General features: G+C 44.5%; 1 protein-coding gene across 1 annotated transcript in view; it reads left to right on the top strand.

Moving 5' to 3' along the window:
* The window catches only part of sh3pxd2aa (SH3 and PX domains 2Aa), a 92,306-nt gene that overhangs the window by 41,370 nt on the left and 25,546 nt on the right, over window positions 1-25,390 (top strand). The window contains exons 6-7 of the mRNA XM_079278688.1: window positions 2,426-2,451; window positions 20,796-20,924. Of these exons, the coding sequence (XP_079134814.1) occupies window positions 2,426-2,451; window positions 20,796-20,924 (155 nt within the window). The remainder of the gene's footprint in view (window positions 1-2,425; window positions 2,452-20,795; window positions 20,925-25,390) is intronic.

Consider the following 25,390-nt stretch of genomic DNA (forward strand, 5'->3'; position numbering starts at 1 on the left):
TCAAACTCCCGGCCCGCGGGCCGAATTCTGCCCGCCACGTCATTTTATGTGGCCTGCGAATCCGCCAGCAAAAAAAAAAGTTAAAATTTTTTTTAAATTTAAATCTTTTTTTTTCTTTCTTTTAGTTAGACTAATAATAATAAAAATATCCCTGTTGTCGAAATGATGAGATAGAAAGTCGAAGTTATTAGATAGAAAGTCATAACTATGATAGAAAGTCATAATTCTGAGATAGAAAGTCAAAATGATGAGATACTTAAACACAGTCATAGAAGCAGCTCTTTGGCTTACTGTACATTTAACATGGAAATGTATTGTGAGCACATTGAAGACTACTTTAAACTGTGAATGCAGAGAGTTATCAATATGTTACGAGTAGTTACATTTACAACCGGCCCTTTGCGGGCGACCATGATGCTGATGTGGCCCAGAGTGAAAATGAGTTTGAGACCCCTGCTGTAAAGGCTGTTTCCTTTGGCCTCTTCACCAGATGACCTGAATCCCTTCATGTTAACTCCTACAAGGCTGGACCACAGCAAGTGGTATTTCATGGCAGCCAATGAAATGAATGACTATAGGAGGTGTTCCCTGTTAGGGTAAGCCTCTGGCTGAGGAATCGACTGGGACTTCCAATTTCTAAAAGAAGTATTTGTTTTACGAAACAAAGAAAACAAAGGTCGTAACTGATTTTAGCTTAGCAGAAATATTGGACAATGCGTCTGATTGAGGCAGCAATAGATTGAGCGTGGCTAAGAGAAGGGCACTGAGCATGTGGAAGCAGCATCTTTAATGCCACTGCGGCGAGCCGGGAGTGAAAAAGGGCAAACATCCCGACAAATCCCCTGCCAACTCTGAGGCTCGGCCCGTCCACAGCATACCTTCCACTGAGACACATCCACAGCTCATTGAATTATTTTATGTAGTATAAGACTTGAATATTGTCCCTTCCCCATATATCAGAGGCCGTGTGTCCAGCATGTGTGTGAGACGGACCAGATGAGGAGAGGGGGTCAAGTCCCGCTCTCTGCCTGTCCCACTTTGGTGACAATGAAGCGTATTCTGGTTGCAGCGATGGTGGTGGAGATGTCGGGTACAAAGGCCTCATTCTTCAGCCGCGGCCGCTCACAAAGAGACGGACACGTCAGATCACAGACGACGACGGGACAGAGGGGAGCACAGCGACTCACAACAACGCAGAGCGGATCTCGCTCATGCGTTGTTGTGCTGCTGTCTGCTTGTAGAGCGCGTGTCCATGCTCAGGGACGGACAGAGGACTTGTCGGTGTCTCTTTATTGAGCTTGAGTGTGGTCACAGCGAGAGCCCCCCCAGAGGAGGTTTCCATTTACCTCATGCAGTGACCACTGGCCACGCTGCTCTTCCTGGCAGTGCACTTTGATGTTGCTCCGGGTCACATCTTTACCAGATAAGAGCGCCCCCATCAATGAAATGGGCTGTTCACAGGGGAGGTCAACTGTCCCAGTCGGCGACGCTGGAGCTGGGTGGCTGATCCTGAATCATAGAGGAACAGCCACGTTCAACAAGACATTTTCACCGACCTACACCTGCTGACCTCACACACATCCCTCTGTCATCCTGAGAGATGAACCCACAGCCGGCATGTGGTGCTCCAAAGTGGTGTTGCACCCTCTGGTCTCTAGATCCTTGCTGCTGCTGTGTTGCTATGAGGGTGGAGGAGGGATTGCGCCTCACTACAGCATCACGCTTCATGGTTGTTGTTTCAGTACTGCAGCAGGATGACGTGCTTGAGGATGGGTGAGGCTTTTGATCGGGCCTTGGGAAGGACACTGAGCAGCACAAGAGAAAGATGACGGGGGGGGGGGGGAGGGACCGTCGGTCTTCACCTGATCTCTCCTTCGCTATCTTTTTTTAAACTTAATTTCCACGCTGCCGAGAGTCACTGCTGATGAGGGCGGAGTCCGACCCGCTCAGCCTCACACACAGCTCTGCCCCCCCCCCCCAGTCTGTAGCTGAGCCTTGTGGCTTAATCCCATTAAAACCCATTAAGCAAGGCATCTTAAACTGAGCCCCCTGATTCTTCATAATGTGGGGAGGGGTCATCTTCTTGTCTGACAGAGGGGAGGGTGGGAGGAGGAGTGTAGGAAGAGGATGGTGGTGCCGCTTTGGAGTCACATGACTAATTTGTGTCTGTTGCTGGAAGTACAGGCAGCTGGCCAAAGTCTTCCTCCCGCTCTCTCTCCATCCTTCACTCCCTCCCTCCCTCTCTCTCTCTCGCTCTCCCCCTCTGTCTCTCCCTCTCCCTCACACACAAGCATTTCTTAGTGAGCTAAAGCCGATTGCATGCTCATGTTGTTGTGTGAGCGCGGTGGTTCAGGAGAGCTTTGTTGTTGCCCGAGCAGCATCCTCTGTCACTAACTATGTCCCTCCTGTGTTGCTTCTCCCTCAGGGACTATGGATCCAAGCGCAAGTCGGGTAAGTCACCTGTTTTCTTTCCCTTCACTGTAGTTTTTTCTCTCTCAACTTGTTGCTCTGGACAGAAGCTGCAGATCTGAGGGGGGATGTGATGCCGCATGACGTATGCCTCTTATCCATGTGATGTCAATGTGCGGTGTGTTTGGGTGGGTTCAGCTGAAGCCTCCTCTCCTTCTGGCTGTAGGTCTGATATCACAGTAGGAGGGGGGGGGGGGGTTCAGTCCTTGCTGAAGCTTTTTGTCCGACATGTGTAGGGCTTGATTTGTCAATATTTGATCAACATGTGGTTGACATGAGACGACATGTCTTAGACATTAGATATCGTCATATGGCATAAGTGTTGTTGTTTCCTGGGTTTAGAGGCTGCATTACAGTAAAGTCGTTTACTTACCAGACTGCCTTTACCCACTTAGTGAAAATATCCACATTACTGATGACTATTCATCAAAAATCTCAGTGTGTAAATATTCTTAAAAGGCACCACTTGTCAACCCTACAGCATCACCGTGATGTAGAGCTATTTTATTTCATATTGTGAGATGTGCCCCGGCCTAGCTGCATGTTTAGTATTCCTCATGATTTAACAGAGTAAGAAAGAGGGATTTCTCAGGGATACCTTTGGGGGTTTGTGCTTGTTAGGGGGCTTTGCTTTAGTCCTGATCTGTGTGGTCTTAACTCCTGGGACTTAATAGGTCAACAAAAGCTGAAATACTTCCTTTGGATGCCACACATGTAATTCAGTAGAGTGCAGGCTAAAACCATCCCGACTATGAACCTGAACCTGTTCCACTGAGCGTCCAACATGTGGATTCAGTGGCACGTTGCAACAAGCTACTATACCAGCGTTCATCCATTCATTGGCCATCTTAGCCATCTTATAGCATTAGCATTAGCAATGGCTTCAGCATAGCTGCTTAACAAAAGCACCGCGCCATGTGAGCCACTAATATATGCACCTTGGAACCCCGTGTGTTTACGACCCGGTAGACAGAGGAAATATCAGTCATACCTCTTCTGAATTATTGACGGGAAAAAGCATGGAAATAGCTTGTGGTTGTTGGAGGATATGATTCCGTGTTTTTTTGGGCTGAATGTTGGTACTGCAATGCAAAACTAGCTCATACGATGCGGCCCCTTGATTTTTTACCTCATTCTTAAAACGTTTGAATAATGGGACCTCCTTCAAGTGAACAAAAGTTGAAATCGATTTTTGGGAACTGTGTGGCCCTCCTGCGTCGGCCCAGAGGGAGCTCGCTACCACCTCGGTCACATCCACAGGAGCTGATGGCTGCTGCAGATAAGCCAGCTCCAGTTGCTCTCTCGCTCTTGGGGTGTAGTGCATTGTGCTCTGAAACAGGTCGATTTAAACCTTTATGTGAGCTAACTCCACCACTCCACTGACCCGGGGACCTCGTCTACGACCCTGAAGAGGTTGTCTACTTTTACACCTTTGGACAGTTACATAACATCTGCAATATTTCTATGAGTACACCACACTCCTCCGGTTTATTCTAGATTAACATCATGGAACAAATCTAAACGTCTATAAACCCAATGTGTCAGTACATATTTGCATGCTTTATTTTATTCATGTGATTTGTTCTGTTTATGTAGAGGTGGTGCCTCTTACAGGAAGTACATCGCTGTATTTATGCTGCTTTCTTTTTCTTGCTGAGATGCTTTTGAAGATGCGTTTCGTGACTGTTACATCCTCTCATTTGTACTCACACAGAAGTGCAGAAGTCTGTGGTCTTAGCGGGAGTTGTGTGATTGTAGTCTTGTCTTGAGTAAGGTTACCAGTCTTTATGCTAAGCTAAAGAGGCGAATCACCTCCTGATGTTGATGCAGATCTAACAGTCAGAAAGAAGGAGAATGAGTGGAGTCCCCAATATGTTCTTTGTTGGTATTAGTTTGTGTTATCTGCTGGAAAAATATAAATACAGCTTTTAGAAAACGTTCATGCAGAAACAGAGGATATTTAGACCAGCACATGTCAACTGGGTATTTGTTCACTCAACATTGTGAAACATGGAGTTTGTACACTTATTATATGATATTGTTTTATATTGTAATTTATTCCCTTCATGCTGAGAGTCATCACAGTGACGGGCCGTCTGCAGACAGCACAGATCTCTCTATAGCACAATCCTGCTGATGAAGGAGCTAAACAGCTGACGTTAACGGGGGTTGCAGTGACTTGCATTATGATGCGTTCAGGCTCTATCAGTATAAATGAGTATAAATGAGTATTTAGCAGAGGTACATTGTAAAGCGATCAAGTTTAAATGTAATCTTGTAGTTCTTGCTGAGAGACTTGATTACGGTAATAAGTAACACAGACTGACCCAGATACCTGTTGGGAGAGGCAAGTGCACTTTGATAGAATCACTGTTACCCAAACACAGAAACATAGGTGATCAGGGGACAAGTTAAAGCACATTTAACAGTGCACTGTGTGTGTGGCCCCCAGTCACAGATGAACCCTGCGGGGGCCCATTCTGCCTCAGCTCCAGTGCTGCTGTCAGTAGCCCATCATTATCTACACATTCCACAAATACCCCAGATTCTAGCAGGGTTTCCAAATCCCCCAAGCTGACCCAATAAACCTGGGTTTGTATGACCTACGGGAGCTTCACCATCGTGAGTTGGATGGAGGTGGAGCTGTCCACACTGTAAAGTAGGCGTGGAGGTGATGCCTCCGTGGATAATTCCCGATGATAGTGGGACAGTCCCAAAGTACAAATCTCATAATCTCTTAGTATCTCCGGCAGGACAATTATGCGATCGGTCGCATGTTTGCGTGCGTCCGTGAGCGAGTCTGTGAGTGAGCGTGCACCTCAGTGTCTGTCCACGGCTGTCACGCATTCATGCTGCAGCAAACTGCATCACATTTTTGGTGCCCAGTTATGTTCATCCACTTGATTTTAAAATGTTGTACGACTTGAACAGAGACAGGAGCAGACAGGAGAGGGTCGGCTGGCTTCTGTGGCTAAAAGATAGATTAGACCGCAGCGCTCAAAGCCAGCTGAACGTTACCTTCACGTAGTACCGAGATGCAGCTTGATCGAAGTGAGAGAGAACACTGACAGAGCAACTTTCAAAAGGATCATGCTGCTCCGGCCCTACTCTGCACACCCAGTTCAGGAGCCAATTCATATTGTCATTTTGATTGAGAAATACCGCGTTGCAATGTACCATCACATTACAGGCCTTTTGCTTTGCTTATTATGTTTGTATAACAAATACAAAAGCTCACAGGAGGTGTGCTTACAGAGAGCATCCTTAAGGTCCTGTATTGAAGCAGTCACATCGCTGAAATGTCATAATTATTCTCTATATGGTGGCGAATCAAGTATGACAAAATTATGATCATTATCATTTAGGGTTCTGCCACTCCGTCCTTTTTTACTGGACTGAAAGGCGACATCAACTCAGCGAAGGAGAGTTTAACTCTCAAATAAACACCTTCACTTCCCGTTCCCTGAAGTAAACACAAGCCAGCACAAACATCTGCGTGTCTCAGCTCAATCCTGTGATTAGCGTGCATGAAATAATGATGGATTGGACCTAATAACAATGTGCACAGTACGAGTCTGTGAGGATTTCCTTTTGGCTGTTTGGAGGCGCTACCAAAGCAAAAACTAACTACAACACATGTGAAGGGATTGAAGGCTCAGAGGGAGAGGACATGCATGTGCTGTATGATCAGAACACCTTCAGTAACAATTCGCACATTTTACACACTGCCCTGTTGCTGCTGCACTGCTGAGGAGGAACTGGCTGGCACACGACATGGGCTTTGAATAACTAGACCGTCCTGCTGCGATAAGTCTTTTCACACTATTTTACAGAAGCTGTTGCACTGCCAAGCTTAGACAAATGTCATACATACATACATACTGTCTTTACTATTTGTCCTTAAGACAATTGTGCAATATAAAAATGTGTAATCACTTGGTTTCTTAGGCTGCTGCTGTGTGGTTCTGGAGCGTTTGCCCTTTTTGGTGAGGTCCATTTGCTCAAACTGGTTTGTTTTGTGTGGACGAACCAGATGATTGCAATCAACATGATTTCAAAAGCAAAACAACAATCAAATCCATCTGCTCATTGGGAAGTGTTCAGGAAGCAGACTTCAGTGATTTGTATGAGCAATCTGTGCTGACACAAATAAGTCAATAACTCTCATGTGAGTGAGGAGATCTTCGCTGACCAATTGCTGTACGCCTCTTTTTCATCTCCACCTGTTTGCCATTATTCATATTCCAACGTTGATTTGCAACAATACAAAAAATGCAAATACAAGTAATCAAACAGTTATTTCTTCGTGAGCTCTTTGTGATAACTGGAAAGATAATTATACACGTAAATGTAGCAAAGCCTTAGTTAAGCTGTGTTTTCAGCAGAACGTGTAATCATGTTCATGCAGCGACATCGTAACCTGACACTCATCGCTGTTACTCTGCTGATTACCCGCATGCCAACGTTGAGCGGGACTGATTACAATGTAAAGATCAACTTGTTAGTGTTCTCCTACAGGGCTGGACAATATGGCCAAAATTGTTATAGCAATTGTTTTGTTACCAGATTTTTTGTGGGGGTTTACAACAATATTTGGAGAGATTACACATGAAAATCAAGTAACTGAAATATTGTGGTGACATTAAGGTAATCACATATGCATTATTAATGTACAAACATACATTTACATTCACACAGTGACGTGGGATGACATTTTCCATCTCACTTTTGAGCACCAGAGACCTTTGGTTAACGTATATGCTTATGATTAACTTTCGGGTTGATCATAAGATAACATGGGAGAAAAGAAATTCCATTGTGCAACTCTTCTACACTTGCCGAACGTTATCAGACCGAAATGATGAAATGCTGACGGTGAAGTAAAACAATGTATCCACCGTTTTACAGCCACAACAGCAGCGACGGAGGAGGCGACCACGTATTTACTACTCAACTAGTGTGTCAGTAGGTTGAGAAGATGGATTCATGAAGAACTATCAAAAATAAATCTCATAAATTTAACATTGTTATCGTGGAAGGTTTTATTGTGAACATTCTTGAAATCGTTTCATCACCCAGCCCTACTTTCCCATAGTCTCTACACTACCGTAAATCTATTTGGCATTTCTGTGCTACATTTTGGTATCAAACACCAACACCAACATATCCACAATAAGCCAATACCTTCGAACATAATGACTTGACAACAGGTCACGCAGCACTTTACTGACCCATCGGTGTTCATTTATGAGCTCATGAATAGTTAGGAGCATTACAATCCAGTTTGTTTGAAGGAGATGTTTTCACAACATGAGATGAATTATGAGCTGTTCAACTTTCTAACGCTAGCTCTAAGCACATTATAATACATCGTTAAAACTACTAATGACAAGATTATTTTTATCAATCCAATTCAATGTTTTATTTCCAATTCATTTGAATTGTGTGTTTTTATGCAAATAACTGCTATAGCTGGGATAACATGTAGAACTTTTGACGGTTAACACTGACTTCAGGACAGTTGGAATGATATTTCCAGGACGGTGGTGAGAAAAGTCTGGAGCCTTGCTGTCAAATATAGTTCTCAGAAGGAAAATCAGAATGGGCAGGTCAGATTTCAGCTCAGAAAACTACAACTGGTGCATCTACAGGAAACCCGTCTGGGGTCCTGGTGGAGTCTGTTGAGGGACTTTTGTCACAAATCATCCCCTCTAATAATGGCCTGATGGGATCTTCCTTTAAAGAAATTGTGACAACAACATTTTTATAAGTACAGTTGAAACAGCTACATCATTTCATCTAATAATTCCTAGGAATGGAACTTTAAAAGGTGAACGTTTGTTCAACAGAACCCAAACACTGATTTGTCTCACCTCTTGTGAGGGGTCTCTGTGCTCTGCAGAGTGCAGATGGAGCTCCAAGTGAGGGAAGGGAGGAGGGTGCTGTGGAGGCCACAGGGGTCGAGACTGTCAGACTTGTTTACGTGGAGACTGTTAAGATAGTATTTTTTACCTCATAACAAAGGGGAGGCCGAGCCAGCCATGTGGCCGGCTTCCTTGTGCCGTCGACACACGCTGCAACAATGACTACCAAAACTGGTTTACAATTATAAGGAATTTAATTCCACTGATGTAAGCACGATTACAGTTATACATTGGAGTGTACACTCCTATGACATATTAAAACAATAAAACCCCATTTGCAAAAAACCTCGCTCGGCTCCTCCGGTGGAAACACATCTGTCGTCCGGGAGCCTGGCACAGAGAGAGAGCGAGGAAAAAAAGACTTTGAATTACCCCTCCCACCCCTGTTTGACACACCTCCCCTTCCGTCTATCTCAATTGCTATTGGCTAACTTCCAGGAGTGTATTCACTTGTCTGGCTCTGAGTTTAATATCACATTCAATGACTGTCAGTTACGTTTTAAACCCTTCTATAATAATCCTTCAAAATAAAAGTTATACTTCTGCACTTGGCAGAAGTTTCATGCTTCTGCATGTTTATGTTTATGCTTATGTTTATCTTAATTATGCATTCTCGAAACCCTTATGATTATGACTAACTATGAATTATTAATTATGAATTATTAAATACTTTTATTATATCTACTAACTACAGTTTTTTACTCAAATTTCTTACAATTCCCCCCTAACTCACAGTTCACTGTGAGTTAGCTACTCAAATGTAGTTAGTTTTTCAAATGTCCCTGGAGACCTCCCCCCTACTCAATCCAGGGAGAGGCTTCCTATCTATCTAAACAGAGGCAAACAATTCATGCACACAGATATCATTTCAAGTATTTCTGTTCAGTTCGTTTCAAGATAGAGTGCGTTGAAAGTCACTGCCTTCCATGTCTTGGGGCTGGCAGGATCAGGATACAGCCTGTAGGCAAGAGAACACATACTGAGAAGCCTTGACTGTTCTTTTACACGTGACAAAATTACATTTCTTAATCTTTACACCCTAAAATCCCTTTATAACCCAATTAAACAAAAAAAATTTAATCTCCAAATACTCATCCAAAACAATCCGTCTATTTCCCAAACTTCCAACATCTCACGGGATGTTTTAGAAGTCCATCTGGGCCTCTATCAGGTCCTTCAGGATCTCCGAGAGGATGGTCAGGAACCGCTCGTGAAGTCCCTCTGGTGGCCTCATCTAGACTGTGGCCATCAGAAGCTCCAATTCGTCCTCATCCTCGTCACATAACTGGTTGCCTGGACTGGTGTCTGGCTCATCGGTGAAACAATAAACCCCTGTAGAGGTCCACGGATGCACGGGAACCCCCATCCACAGACAACTAGGCGGTCTATGATGACAGCACACAGAATAATTACGATTGCCAAAAATGTATGTTTTCACTGGCCAAGCATACTTCCCAACCAGTCGGTGAACGGATTCGTGACACCAGAGTTGTCTGCTAGCTCTTGGCTGAGTGCTGTCAGTCCCTCCAGAGCCCTGGTCACCGATCCATCAGGAGCTGTGTTATTTGGAATGAAAGTACAGCACGCAGACCCAAACATCTGGCACACGCCACTTTTCTCTGCTAAATCATATCTAATGCCATTCTGTTCTGCAAGGTCATTAAACTAGTCTTCGCCAGCTGTGCATGCAGTCCTGAGATGGCGTCACTGGTGAAGTTTACTAAACGCTGTTGGTTATAGTAAATGTAGTTGATCCAATCGACATTTTTATTAATCATCACCCTCTGAGAGAAAACAGATTCTAAATCTGCTGCTATTTGATTTCTGGCTTGAAAGTCATTAGACACCCCCCTTGGCAGTCTTATGACATCTTATGTACACTTGGTCATCAAAGGCTCCCTTCGGGCCACCGGCATCTCTTTTGGATCTTCTGTTAGCATGTGGGCGTGGAGAGATGAGTTCTCCATAAGTTGCATCAGTGACAGGCAGGATATAGAATGACAATATACGTTGCATCAACGCACATCTACCGGTCCAATCTTTAGGCTGGATTGGATATATGGTTCTTCCTCCACACCATCACCATAAATCAGCTCTAGGTGCTGTCTGTCTTAACACACTGTTATATAGATAGTCGCTAGCGTTGTGACTGTTGCTACAATTTGCATTAATTTGCAATAATACTACCTACATTGGGCCCTTAGCGGTATCTGAGACTATACAATCAAATGGACCCTCTGTAACTTTGAACAGAGGTGGGGTATTATATTCTACAGGTGGGTAATGCCAGTGTAGCCTCTGACAAGTGTGTTGGAGGGGCAAAGTGTCATCAGTAAACAGAGTTAAAATACAACTAATTCAGGACTTAGGAGTCTGAATCTTGAAGGAACTGGTGTTGCTAGGGGTCTAGATCCTAAACACACAATACAATCTGTACTACTGGCTTGAAGCCGTATATTGTACCCACCATAAATTCCCATCTGCCATTCCAGTTTCCACCCCTTACACCTTGGTTCACTCCACCTGCGCTCATGGACTCTTATCCACACCAGACTGCCTGGTGACACATCAGCCTGCTTCCTTTCGTCAGCTGCTGCTTCTGCGTTTGTCACCTGAGAAAACAACACTCGGCTCATGTTAGTTAGAGCTCCCGTATATTTCTCAATTTCTAGAGTTAGCAAGTCTAGTTGTGGTTTATCATGACGTCATTAAATCTCAAAAATTGTGAGTCGCACCTTTACTGAGAACTATTCTAAATGTGGATCTACAAAAAATGTTTGACACCTTACCATATCTCCCCTTCACCTCGATATCTCTGCTGTAAGGGATCACATGGCTGGCTATACACTGAACCCCCCCATGGTCCTGGTGACAGCATGGGCATCTGTTGATGTCTCATGGGAGGAGGTCCAGCTGGACCTGGTCGTAGGTACTGCTGATGTTGTGGTGGGAACGGAGCATGTTGTGGTGCTGCATTGGGCTGTCTTCCTCTTCCCATTTGCCTTGGGCAGTCTCGGGCCCAGTGGCCCCATCTCCCACATACGTAGCACTCACCAAACCTGTCAGGGTTTTCTCTGTTTCCTGGTTGGCCGTATCCGCCTGCTCTTTTATGAGGGCAATCCCTCACCCAATGACCTTCTCTCCCACATACGTAGCACACTCCTTTACTTACAAGACCCCCACGCCCCCCTTTATCGTTACCTCTCCCTCTGTTGGATGCACCACTTCTGCATCGTGGTGGGGGCTGATTGTACACCACCGTGGGGGCTGGTACTGCTGGATTTTGTTGCTGCTGGGCTTCTGCTGCTATCATCTGTTTCTTGGCCTGAACTTTTCTATTTAATTCTCTGTCGACCTCTGCTACTTGCAGTTTCAGCAGTCGCCGCTGCATTCTCTTTATATCCTCGTCTTCTTTACTTTCTGCTCGTCTTTCCTCTATCTGCTGTTGCAAATCTTTTCTAATGCGTTCTACTTCTGTTACTTCACATTTTAGTCTTCTTACCAGTGCTCCTACTTCCTTACTCTGCTTCTTTAATGTAAACATTATGCAGCCTAGGAGTATTCAAATGTGTGTATTAAATGTGCATGCTTGTCATCACCTGAATCAAAGTCAACTCACCCTCTGTGCTGTATGGCGTGTGGCCGCTGACTCCAAAACTGGGATCCGCTGCTCCACTTCCCAGATCTGGACCCACTCAACCACGCACCTTGACTAAAACAAACACAGAACTGCCAAAAGTTCAGCAGTAAATGTTAGCATACGTCTGTAGTGTAAGAGAGGTCAACGATCTCTCAAATATGTTGCGCCGTCCGTGTCAAAATTGATTCTTAGGAACTATGTAAAATAGTAAGTGTACCAAAATTAGTCAATACTGGATATGTGAAGGAATCTCGAATCCAAAATTGAAGCTAGAATTCCGAAATCAAACCCAACATCTAAATCAGAATCACAATCACAATCCAGTTCCAAATCAGAATTCGAAAGGTTTAAAATTGGAAGTAAAATGAAATTAAAAAACAATGAATAATTAATCAATTAAATATTAAATTCAACTTTAAAAATCAATAACTGTGTTCAAAGATATTCAATCAGAAATACCAATGTAAGTCAAACTGTTGAACTGCACTTACACTCTGGTCTGCACAATAATGAGTCACAATTAAGTTCAAGAATTGAAGAAACACAACTGAAACCATTGATCTTTGTTAAAATGCTGAACTAAAACCAAAGTCAACGACTAAAGTTATAATGCTTAATTAAAACTAAGGTCAGGATATAAGCTCACAGCTCTTAGACAATGAATCTCTGAAAAATTCAGATTCTAAACACTTCTTTACGGTTGCCTGCAGTTACTCCTTCTTCTGTTTAATTGTTTTTAAATCTCCTTTTCTTTTGCCTTATGTTTTGATGCCTCCAATGGTTTTATGTGAAGCACCTTGAAATGTGCTATACAAATAAACTTGCCTTGCCGTCTGCGCCGAACCGGAAGTTGTTCTGCGCCAAACCGGAAGTTGTCATGAAACCGGCTTTTTTGTAACAGATATGCTAACCGCAATGCTAACGACAAAAACGGAGTTTCTAATAAAGCGTACGCACACACAAGTATCACCAAAATCCCACACTTTAATTCCACTCATACGCCTTCTGTCTCCTCTCTCAATCCAGCCGTTATTTTATTTTATAAGCACTTATTTTACATACAGAGTGCCGCAACGCCGGAGCTACACGTAGCTAGCGTTAGCTCCCCACAGCGCGATCATGCAATATCAATCATTTTAAACGTATTTCCACGCTGCTAAAACACAGACTAGTCACACGTATTATTGGACTTATTTAGTCATCATTTTAAACGTATTTCCACGCTGCTAAAACACAGACTAGTCACACGTATTATTGTTTTATTAACCCTTAAACCTCCGGTTAACGGGCTTTAGCTCATCCGGACCCGAGCTCACTGTTACGTATATGAAACGCGAGTTATTCACTTCCAACGCCACAAACCACTCACCCAGTCTGTCTAGTTTCACCAAAGCCCTTATTCTACGCCCTCTGAATCACCCACATGATCCACTAATTATATTCACAGCCAAAGCGAGCAAGAGTGTTTTTCCTGGAGCCTGCAGCCTCAGAAGCTAACTCCCGCTAGCCTAGCTCTCTAAGCAGCGTATGCTCAAAGCCCGAAAATTCTTGGGCCACAACAACAAAGGATCGCACCCCTAAGTCGGAATGCCAAGATATTTCAGTCCGCCAAGTCACATACCTGCTTTAAACTAGCTATCTGCAGGCCTAACAATACTTATGTTGGGCCGAAGGAGGCTCCCAGCATGAGCAAAGCAGTTTCGCCCGTACCACAGCTTGTTTGATTCCAATGTGGTGATTTACTTACACAGCGCTGTCCGTCTTTAATTAATTCTTAGGATCCTTATACTCTTGACTAATCCCTTAAGTTCATCATACTTCAGACAGCAAATCGTACTTACCTCAGTGGAACATGGCCTCCCTCGTGGAACGTACCCACCGGCAACGGAGCGTTAGCCGTTAGCAGCGCTTAGCCAAGCAGAAATACCTCTAAGATTCCTAGAAGCTAACTCACAGATTTCATGAAACGGCTCTGCCTACCGATATTGTGGGCCCAGGATGTCTGCTTGACTAATGCCGCCGTCAGCACACACAGCGAGGCCGGCAAGACTGTCCCATCTGGGGTGCCAAATTTGTTAAGATAGTATTTTTTACCTCATAACAAAGGGGAGGCCGAGCCAGCCATGTGGCCGGCTTCCTTGTGCCGTCGACACACGCTGCAACAATGACTACCAAAACTGGTTTACAATTATAAGGAATTTAATTCCACTGATGTAAGCACGATTACAGTTATACATTGGAGTGTACACTCCTATGACATATTAAAACAATAAAACCCCATTTGCAAAAAACCTCGCTCGGCTCCTCCGGTGGAAACACATCTGTCGTCCGGGAGCCTGGCACAGAGAGAGAGCGAGGAAAAAAAAGACTTTGAATTACCCCTCCCACCCCTGTTTGACACACCTCCCCTTCCGTCTATCTCAATTGCTATTGGCTAACTTCCAGGAGTGTATTCACTTGTCTGGCTCTGAGTTTAATATCACATTCAATGACTGTCAGTTACGTTTTAAACCCTTCTATAATAATCCTTCAAAATAAAAGTTATACTTCTGCACTTGGCAGAAGTTTCATGCTTCTGCATGTTTATGTTTATGCTTATGTTTATCTTAATTATGCATTCTCGAAACCCTTATGATTATGACTAACTATGAATTATTAATTATGAATTATTAAATACTTTTATTATATCTACTAACTACAGTTTTTTACTCAAATTTCTTACAAGACATGGAGAAGATTTCAGCCTGACGTTGGAATGGCCTCTCACTCTGTCTGTATGTGTGTGTGTGTGTAAGATAAGATAAGATAAGATAAGATAAGATAATCCTTTATTAGTCCCACAGCGGGGAAATTTGCAAGTGTGTAGGTTTTAGTGGTGCAACGGATCTTAAAAGTTACGGTTGGGATCGGATCACGGTCACAGATCGGATCAGCACAAAAGAAAAAAGGGCGCAAATATCACTTTTAGAGATCCCTGTTCACGTTTTTATGCCGCTGATACTAATTCCCCATCATTGATGATCCATATTGGATACAGATCCCTTTGTTGTTTGATTATAGCAGCTGGTCTACAAGGATCAAGACTTTTATTTGTTTGCCACCATCCCAAAAATCATTTCAATGACTCTAAAGTCTGTAAAATGTGAAAAAATAATATACTTTGCTGTAGTAATTTATAGTGTTTCTTTCTTCATAAAAACACACGATCCAAATGATGAAGAAATAAAAGATGCATTTTTATGGATTAAAACAAATGTCATTATTAGTTTTAATGATGTATTATAATCTGTTTAGGAAGTTAAACAGCTCATAATTCATCTCTAATATCTATTTTATATTCATATGAAAACAGCGTCAAACTACTGGATTTATTCAAGTTTCTCACCAAAACTACGTTTTACGAGAAGATGTCACCAAACAGAGCCTGAACACATCATCATGTAACCGAACGGAACCTCCATTGGTTAGCCGTTAGCGGTGCTGCTAACGTTACTAGCTCTCCTCCTGCTGATTTAAACACGGATTGGTTGTTTACAATGTAACAGAGATCAGAGAAAATCATAAATGATGTCCTGATCTCATATTTTACTTAACAATCGTCACCGCTCTGTTTAGCTAGAGCAAAGGGTCCGTCAGCGTCGCTCCCCTCACCGCTCTGTTTGCACAAGAATGTCATTTGCCACAGTTTCTGTTGTTCTGTCCTCTTCCTGCTAAACATGGCGTCGATACCATTTATCTTCTGTCTGTGGTTTGACATTGTTAGTGGCGGTGTAACTCTCGGCTGCTGTGCTTTTTCACAAGTGGCCCATCAATACTGGTTCGCTGTTATTGGTTGCCTTTGTCGTGGTGTCAGGTGACAAGGGTTTACCATTGAAGCTGTGACTGTGTGGAGGACATGCAGGGAGAGCCAGCATGAGGTCGGACCGTCAGTCTGGCTGTTTAAGGATAACTGATTTTGTTACCTACTCATAAGGTTCAGAAAGTACTTTCTCCCTGTTGTTTGAGTTCTGCAGAGAAGACTCTGAGCACATAATGCTGGTGTCAAATGTGTCCTCCACCCAGACGATTTAGAGCTTGCAGTGAAATACGTCTCTACTTCTGCGTCTTCACCTCTCCCATCTCTTTCAGACTTGCTTTTCATCCTCTGTATCGCTCACACTCTTTAAAGAACCTTGTGCCTCCTGCTGGAGGCACAAGGATCCGGTCCTAAATTTAAATGGATCCGGTCAAATTTGGTGCAGACATTTGTGCAGCCCTCAGGATGTACTGTAAAAAGAGATGCTCTGACTTCTCATCCGGTGCCATGATCAGGTGAAAATTGCAATTTGTGCAGTGTTTTGGTTTATGACCAAATAACTGGAAATGCTAACACACTAAACTCAGATGGTAAACGTTGTGGCCCCCCCTGATTTCTTGCAGAAAGTGACACGCCGTCCCTGACACGTCCCAAACACCTGCTGGAGGCACAAGGATCCGGTCCTAAATTTAAATGGATCCGGTCAAATTTGGTGCAGACATTTGTGCAGCCCTCAGGATGTACTGTAAAAAGAGATGCTCTGACTTCTCATCCGGTGCCATGATCAGGTGAAAATTGCAATTTGTGCAGTGTTTTGGTTTATGACCAAATAACTGGAAATGCTAACACACTAAACTCAGATGGTAAACGTTGTGGCCCCCCCTGATTTCTTGCAGAAAGTGACACGCCGTCCCTGACACGTCCCAAACACTAGACACTAGAGGAGGACCGTAGAGTGAAGCTGTGGTCCACTGAACAAGCGTTGTGGTTTGAAGAGTGAGACTGTGTTGGTGAAGAACGTTCCTTCTTGTAGAACAAAAACATATTGTAAAATATTATTTTGGCTCTGATTCAAACTTTAAATCACGGCCTCCCTGAGATATACCACAGTAGCTATATCTACTGCACCCCGAGTCTTGGCCCCTCTCTCCCTGTCGTCTCTGATGCATGTCGTTTCATTTCCTGGCTGGGGGTGCTGAGATGTTTTTTTGGAAGGGGGGGGGGGGGTCTGGAACGAACTTTAGAAGTGGCTGACGCCCATCTCAGACTTTCCAAGAGGTCGAGATAGAGGGAAGCAAGGAATGGAGAACGTTATGAAGAGATGGAGAGAGGGGGATCACAGGAAGGGTGGAGCCAGCGTCTGGCAGTCTGAAGGAGGGAGGGTTTGAGTCTGGAGTGTGCAATACAGCAGTACCAACACTCAGATGCACTTTATTCTCATCAGCATGAGAAAAAACGCAGTCATCCCCGGGTTGTCTCTGCCTCCTCATATTTTGTGATGTAATAAAAGGTGTGCTTTACCATACTGTTGCTTCTGCATGCTGTCCAACTGAATAATCTCTCTGCTTCTCTCCTTCCTTCTCTTTGTCTGCAGTATGGATGTACGGCTTTACAGACAGCCCGAGGAAAGAGGCCTCAGGTAGCCTTGTGTGTCTAACATGTTGAATATGCATGAGCCGCTGTGAGAGCCACACACCAGCTGCATCTTTCTATCAGCATCTGCTTTGCATGCACCGTCATTATCCTCTCCTTTATGTCGTCAGCTCAAATGCAGGCGTGCTCTCTCTCTCTCTCTCTATATGCAGTCTACCCATCCATCTCCACAGGCCTGCTCGGCCGACAACAGCTGGGCACAGAGCACGGACCTTAGGTCTGCATGTGGCAGCGAGCCTCAGACTGAAATGAGGTGTCAAGTCTGGTTCCTTGCATATTGTCTGCAACGTGGCTGCAGATTACTGCCGGCACTGTGACCTCAATCGCCTTTAGGAATGATGAGTCGGGAGGAAAGAAGCGGAATCATAATTGTCACTATTGCAAATAAACTCTGGAAATCACTTTGATTTCCCCGGCACGTACAAACACTTTCACAGAAATGAAAGATTTGCCCCATCTGCTGAGCATTTCCCCAGTGTTGAGACATTTAACTGTGATGGAGGCATTGTTGAAGAAAGACATTCCATTACAGCTTTCAGCGTCAGTACGAGTCAGGAACAACAAAGACAAACCATACTTGAGTGTATAGAACGCGGAGGACCGCTCCCCTGATTCCATACATGTATTGTAACAGGTCTTTAGGATTGATGGTATTTCTCAACAAGGCGTGGTTACATTACGACAGTATAAAGCGCTTAAATAGCTGGATCTGTGCGGCTTCATTACCTCGGGCTGACTTTGATTGCTCCCTCCTCGTGGGCTGCTGACGTTCTCCACAACATGCAGCTTTTCTTTATTTTTCTGAAGACAGACTGACGGTGGGGCAGGGAGGTTATGAGCATTCCCCGGTGTTTCCTGCCTGGTTATTGGAGCCATGGAGAGATGCTTGATTGTGTTTCAAGCAGTGCACAGACGCTTCAGCCTACTTTTTATTCTTCCAGGCTGCTGAAATGCAAGATTGCACTGCACTCATCAACATATTACAAGGCCACTGTGAAGATATGGTAGTAGATGCACTCAATCCTGTGAGCGAGACGTCATCTGGTTCTTCTTCCCTTCGACCTTAAAGTACAGTGGCATCTAACGTGCACAGCTTAACATTGCAATTCAATGTTCAAGGTCCGATCCCATTTACAAAATGACAAAGAGGCTGTCAGAGAATTACCCATCACGCATGCGGTCGTAATTGGGAAGATGGAGAGATCTGCTGACGAACAATGCTCCGTACTTCTTAATCAGCCAGCGCTCACGTCTTCATCAGAGACTGTATTGACGCATTGCTGGTGCTGACATGCATCTTCCGTATCTCCTCTGCCAAGATCTATCTGTTTATGTCAGATAGGGGTGAGCAGCTAGCCAGGTGCTCACAAGCTAACTCAGCCGGATCTCTGGCTGAAATCAGTCCGCTGCACATGCTCTGTTTGGACCATCTCTGCTTTTCCCTCCCCTGTCCATGTGATCCAATCTTAACTGCAGATGGAGGGCCGATGTGTTTGAAAGAACGCTGCAGGTCACCTGTGATGCTGTCGATTGATGCTCACCAACACTGTTGTTGTCATAAAGAGGCAGGTGTATGTGCTGTTTGTCAGGGATATGACCCACTCGTGTAATTTATTGGAATACCTTCAAATGCTTCATATCCCTAAAATCTGTACCTGAGCTAAACGGTTATGCCAGTCAATAAACCATGAGAAGTATTTCAATTGTGTCATAAATGTTAGAAAGACAATAAAATCAATATCAATGTGATAAACACACAACACATATTTATCCGAAAGACTTCTGAGTGTAGAAACATGAAAAAAATATTTCAATGATGTACATAAGGAGATATTCTCATTGTTATGAGCAGAGTGCATTTTGATGGTTTCATCTGCAACAGCAATATTTCCCCATGATGTCCTAAAGACCTCCAGCTATTATTATAGCCTCATGCAAACAACTTCTTCTTGTTTGATTCCTAAGACCAGGGTTCACATCCTGACTCAGACCATTAGTGCTCATTCATTTTTTTTTTATCATTTCAGGACAATTATGAATTTCAAAAGTCACAACCCATCCCTACTCTAATCACTAGAGTAGTTTGATGTTCATGAATCCAGATGTATATATTTAGGTGCTACTAGAGGTTCAGCTCCACAGTTTGTTCAGTTTGTGAAAGACTCATTCAGAATCATTGTTTTTTTTCCTGCTGGGGGGAGGGGGGGGGGGTACATCAGCTTTTTCCTGCTCCAAACTATCTCTATTATATCGGCCTGTAAAAATCCACTATCGGCCGACTTCTAACGCTCATGAACGGCATCAGTGAGTCATTCTAACGCAGCCTTTTAAATTGTCCAATAGCAGCGCTCCGTCTGGTGAGTGGCTTGAATTCATTGGGTGCTGTGATCAGCTTGTTCTGCACCATCTCAGTTATCACATTGTAGGACGGGTACAGTAGAAACAGAGTGTCTTTGGCCACACAACATCCATGTATTTGTTCTTATTGTACAACTGTTCTGTTCCTGATCACTGATACTCAACATCTCTCTGTGGCCCAAACAAGCCCGTAAGGATCAGATGACATGCAGCAGCACGTGAACTCTGCCGGCAGGGAACGGGTTAAACATCAGCGAGAAAACAGAGTGGCCTAACCCCAACTCAACTGCTTTCTTCTTTTGTTTCACATAAACATGGACCCAGTCGCTCTCTCTCTCTCTTTCTCTCTCTAGTCCACTCATATGTTTCTATTTAAGGCCAGCAGTACCGACTACCATGATTGGTGTGTCCCCCCCCCCTCCCGACTTGCCGTCCAACGGCTGGCTCCTAAAGGCAGTGGAGGGGAGGCCTTTCCTCTCAACCGCACTGCTGATTTTCCACAGGGAAACTTCTTCCACTCATTCGCTCCCCAGTCTTCCCCTCAAGCATTAGCGGCTCCTCCACTACTCCTCGTTTTCTTTTTTACTCCTCGGTTTCCTTCTTGTTGGATCTTAAAGTTCGGATTCTGTCATGGATCCCTTTGGGTGTGAGATGCAGCCCCCGCAAAAGCTTTCTTCCCGTTCCCTCCTTTTGTTTTGATTCCTCTCCGATGCTCCTCGGTCCGTTGCTGTGGGCCGAGGGTCGACTCAGCTATGTGGCCAGACGTTTGGGACTATGCAGCCAAGTCGTGAGCTCGCTTTCTGATTGGTCAGGGAGGTACGGTGGCAGGGAGCCGGGGGTGGGTCTATGGCGGCGTACCGGGTGAACAGCGGCGGCGGTTTAGTCAGTCACAGGGGGAGGAGGTCGCGGGGCGCCGCGGCGGGCAGGTGGCTGACGGCCTGTTTCTTCCCCTCAGGGATTGACAGCTCGGAGCCGATGGTGCTGGAGCAGTACGTGGCCGTGGCCAACTACGAGAGGCAGGAGAACTCGGAGATCAGCCTCAAGGCGGGCGAGACGGTGGACGTGATCGAGAAGAGCGAAAGTGGTGAGTGGATTCTTTGTTTTGTTTACGAGCCAAGCATGTGCCTTAGATCCATAACAGAAGATTGTTGATGGTAACATCAAAACAGCGTGGCTCGTTGTTAGAGCTGCCTCACATCTGGCTCCTCTCTTCCTGTTTGTCTGAGTCCATCAATAGCATCAACATCACAGAGAGCCATCAGCACCTCTCTGTCTCCCTCCTCTTGACTTTACTCCCTCTTTTTCTAACCCCTTTGTCGCAAGAGTCCCCCCCCCTGTCTCTACCCTCTTCTCCCCATGTCCTGATGTCCTATCTGGGCTCAGCCCCACCCGGAGGTGCTGTTTGGCTGGCAGCAGTCGGCGTGTGGAGGAAAGGCAGCGGTATGGCTGCAGGCCAGTCTCCTGCCTTTTGCAACAACAATGTCAAGTCATTTTTCAGCTTTCTAAGAATGACACTCGAGAGGTTCGATTGGTTGAACAGGGGGCATACGGTGCAATGTGTGGACAAGGTAACTTCCAGGATGTTCACAGTGAACTACAGTAACAGTATTTGGCTACCAGCGCCGATCGACTGAATAGTATTTACACCACCAAGAGATGCTGCGCTCCACTTTTTCGCCTTGCCTCACCCCAGTGGATATTTAGTTTAGCAATCCCAGAGCTGGATCAAATTTTCTGTGCAAGCAGCGACTGACAGCCAGCAGCTTGCACAACTCCAGAGAGCTCAGCAGAAGGCTTTGCTCTGAGTCCCCACCGTTCCTTCCGCTCTTATCTACACACTTATTATGTGCACTAATTCATTTTCTGTCAGATATCTTGGCTTGTCATCTTTGAGAGATGATGCGCCTTAACGAGTCACTTTTGAAGCAGCTTGTCATTTGGTCGTCTCTGTGTACGATTCACATAGCATTTGTCCCCTCCCCCCCCGTCAGCACAAATGACACATTTGTTTAATTAGGTTTTGACAGCGTAAAGAAGTTGCATGGGGGAAACGGTTTCTTTTGTGATGTGGCTTTTGGTCCCATGCACGGGATTGACTTGGAGGCCGTGGATGTCTTCATTTCCGACCTCTCCTCTCGGCTTTTGTTTGTGAGGTTTCGAAATACCAAGTGTTCCTGTTAACTCTTGACTGGATGGGAAATTCACTTTTCTCATGCAACGTTTTGATCAACGGAAACTCTGCGGAGTGAGCGCAGCATTGCATGTTTTGTTGAATGAATATTCATAATCGGGCCATAACCACACTGTCTATTTCTTCTGTGATCCTATTTCTGAATATCTGGCCCGACAGCAGCTGCTCACCAGACCCGTCTGAAAGCTCCGTTCAACATGAATCCAAAGCACTTACAGCAACACGAGCAACTTTTGCCCAAGAGGTGGATATGTGTGCTGTCGTCATTTACTGTGCCAAAGAAGTGGCGCAACAGCCATGATGATGATGATGATGATGATGATGATGATGATGACATCACTCTGAGGCCATTCCAAGACAAACACATCTGAGAGCTCGTATAATATCCCACAACTCCCTCCTGCTTCCAAGGCTTTACTGCAGCCTCTTGCTCTGCTTATTTACTCTGACAGTGACTGGCTGTTAATTTGAGCTTGTTTTCTTGAAATTCTAGTCAGTACGTGTCAGTGTGGTACCGTGATGTCTTTTAATCCCCTCCAAGCCAGGCCGAAATCCATTTCTTCACCTGCTTTTTCCTTCTAATGCAGATATCTTCCTCCACACATTGAGCACAGATGGTGTCACGCATTAATATGCAGTTCCTCATTTTTACTCAGAATATTTCAACCAGTGTGTAAGTGTCTGCAGGCTTGATCTGATGTAAATATGGGTTGGACTCCAGAGTTGGATGTTGTTGTTTTTTTTCCCCTGTGAAGAAGTTCAGTCAGTGTGAAGACCCATCGTCATGGTGAACACTGGTCAAATGATGAGTTGTGTGTGAATGACTTTGCGTGGGTGGTTATGTCCCAGTGTGTGGGAATCCTGTGCTTGCACAAGTATCTTACGATTTAGGAACCGCTATCTAGTAAAGTGAGACTTCTGAAGCACCAAGGGGTTGGGAGTACGTCCCTAAGAGAGGAGAGGAGGCCTGGTCGGGGCCATCGTCCCGGTTCCTCGGACATGGTAGCGTCTTGAGAGACAAATGTCCCAGCTTGAGAAAGCAAAACTGCATATGTGACTAATTAAATAGTGTGTTGGACTAAGGGGATGCATTAGCATTCTAACATGCTCACGAAGACAATGCAGAAATAACATGCTGGTACTTGCGGGCAGACATATGCTAACTAGCACTACACACACAGTACAGCTGTGCCTGACGGGAATGTCTTTAGAAATTACTCATAAACTCGTAATTTCTTGCATAAGTGAAAACTTTGACCCGTTGGTGGCCCAATTTCAAGGTAAACCATCGTTGACACATTTCACTTGATGTCAGTCAACCCTGTCAAGGTTCAAATGTTGGTAGGGCCAGAGGAAAAGCCATTACATCACCAAATTCATGAGGACTCATCGTCTGTGGTGATCATGGATGCCGGTATCTAATTATATTGCAATCCATCAAGTAGTTGAGATTTATCAGTCTGGACCTTAATGGCGGACTAACAGCTGAGCAGTGTCATCCCTGGGATAACTCTCCATACACTCTCCCTGCCTACTTGGATAGGGCTGACTACACTTCTTGGAACAGGCCTCTTTGTTTCACATTTTAATTTATGGACATCAGGTTTGTTCACAAGCTCCTTCGCATGATCGTTCAATCACAAGTTTGTTCTCGATCAAGACCTCTACTGTCAGGCTTTACTTATCTTGTACAAAAGTGAGCGTGGACAGTCGTGGGTGTGAGTGGACAACCTTATTTGTTGGTAGCCTTGGCGTGTTGGGATAGCCTCGCGGTCTAAAACCTTGTATTCTCTCCCTTTCTCACTCCTTTATCTTGTAACCGTCTATTGTCTACAAAGGCCCAAACGGCCAAACAAATGCTTGATGTTGCCTACAACACATGGCCTCATGAGCATTGAGTCCACACATGTTTTCATCATGAGTTTCTGATATCACCTCAGAGAATGACCAGCCTTCCACTCTGTGGCCACATTGAGGGGAAAAATGCCCTTTTGTTCTTTGTTTCATCAGCTGAGACTAATGGATTTGCCAGGAGGACATTGAAGCAAAACTGCAAACAGGATCCTTAGGGTGACTGTTCCGCCCGAGCCACACCACCAGCCGCAGAAGCCATTTGCCCAAATACCTTGGCCCTCCTTAGTGCCAAGTTTCACAGTCATTTTGTCACAGTTGATTTAAAGAGATTAGAGGGATTGGCTTACTTCTCTCTGGACTTGACTCTGGACCTCACATTAGAGTACGACCTCCTGTTGTGTTGCCAGATAAAACTAATCCTCTATTTTGTAAAAATGAACCCATTGTGTTTTTGTGGACTTCCGTCAGAGATAGCAATGGTCCACATGGAAACATAAAGGACTTCTCTGAGTTATGTGGTATTACTTGTCAGCAGGTACGATGCTGATTGAGGGGGATCCAATGCCAGGAGTTTTGGCACCTTTCAAAGTGCCCAGGACATGTGGTGAGGCTGGCAGTCTGACCCACAATGCCTTTCCAACGGTTGGTCCTTAGTGCTTTGCTAAGACTGCTCGAGACCCACGGATGAGTTTCAGAAGGTTTTCACCTTTGAGCTGGAATTTAGTATCACAACATCAAATTGCATTAGGTCATTTGCACGACAATCCTTACCTTCAGTCTGTGAAACAATAGCCTTTGTAGTGACTGGAAAACATGAATAAATCTCTCTGAATCAAACCATTGAAACCTGGTTTCATGTTTAAGGCAAAGTTAGTTATTAATTTTAACATGACCATTAACCAACAATGCCCGTCATAAGCCAAAAACCCGAAGAAGAAGCTGACATATTCAATTTACTACTGTATTATACCATTTATCAATAAATAGTTTCAGCATACACCAATAGTCCTATTGAGAATACAACGGAAAAAATAAATACACAACAATGTTTTCTAAAGATATGAATGATATATCTTTGGATTATGGAACCATTGCAAAATACATCACTCTAAACTGCAGATGAAATGATATTTTGAATATTAAGTGGACTGTGAGGGGACCATTGCCATGATCTTATTTATTTGAAAGCCTGCTCTGGAGGGATCTTGAAGAGGTTTTGCATAGAAGCCCGAATGACACGTCTTTGGCCTGAGGCTGTGAAACGTAGCCTACGTGTTTCATCAAGGTGTAGCGAGGGCTAGCTTAAAAGTTGTTCTGGATCGGAGAAGGCAAGCATTAGCATTGCCTCCAGGCTATAAAACAGACAGCTAGCATCAATCAGGGTGGTACACACACACACACATATACACCATACGGAGGATGAATGCAGAGGTTTAGCTTCACCCCCTCTGAGCAACATGTGTAGTCAACACTGGTTATTGAAAGCCCCAGCATCGGCTGTCCCC

This window comes from Melanostigma gelatinosum, assembly GCF_949748355.1.
Source record: "Melanostigma gelatinosum genome assembly, chromosome: 11".
In the NCBI taxonomy this organism is placed as follows: Eukaryota; Metazoa; Chordata; class Actinopteri; order Perciformes; family Zoarcidae; genus Melanostigma; species Melanostigma gelatinosum.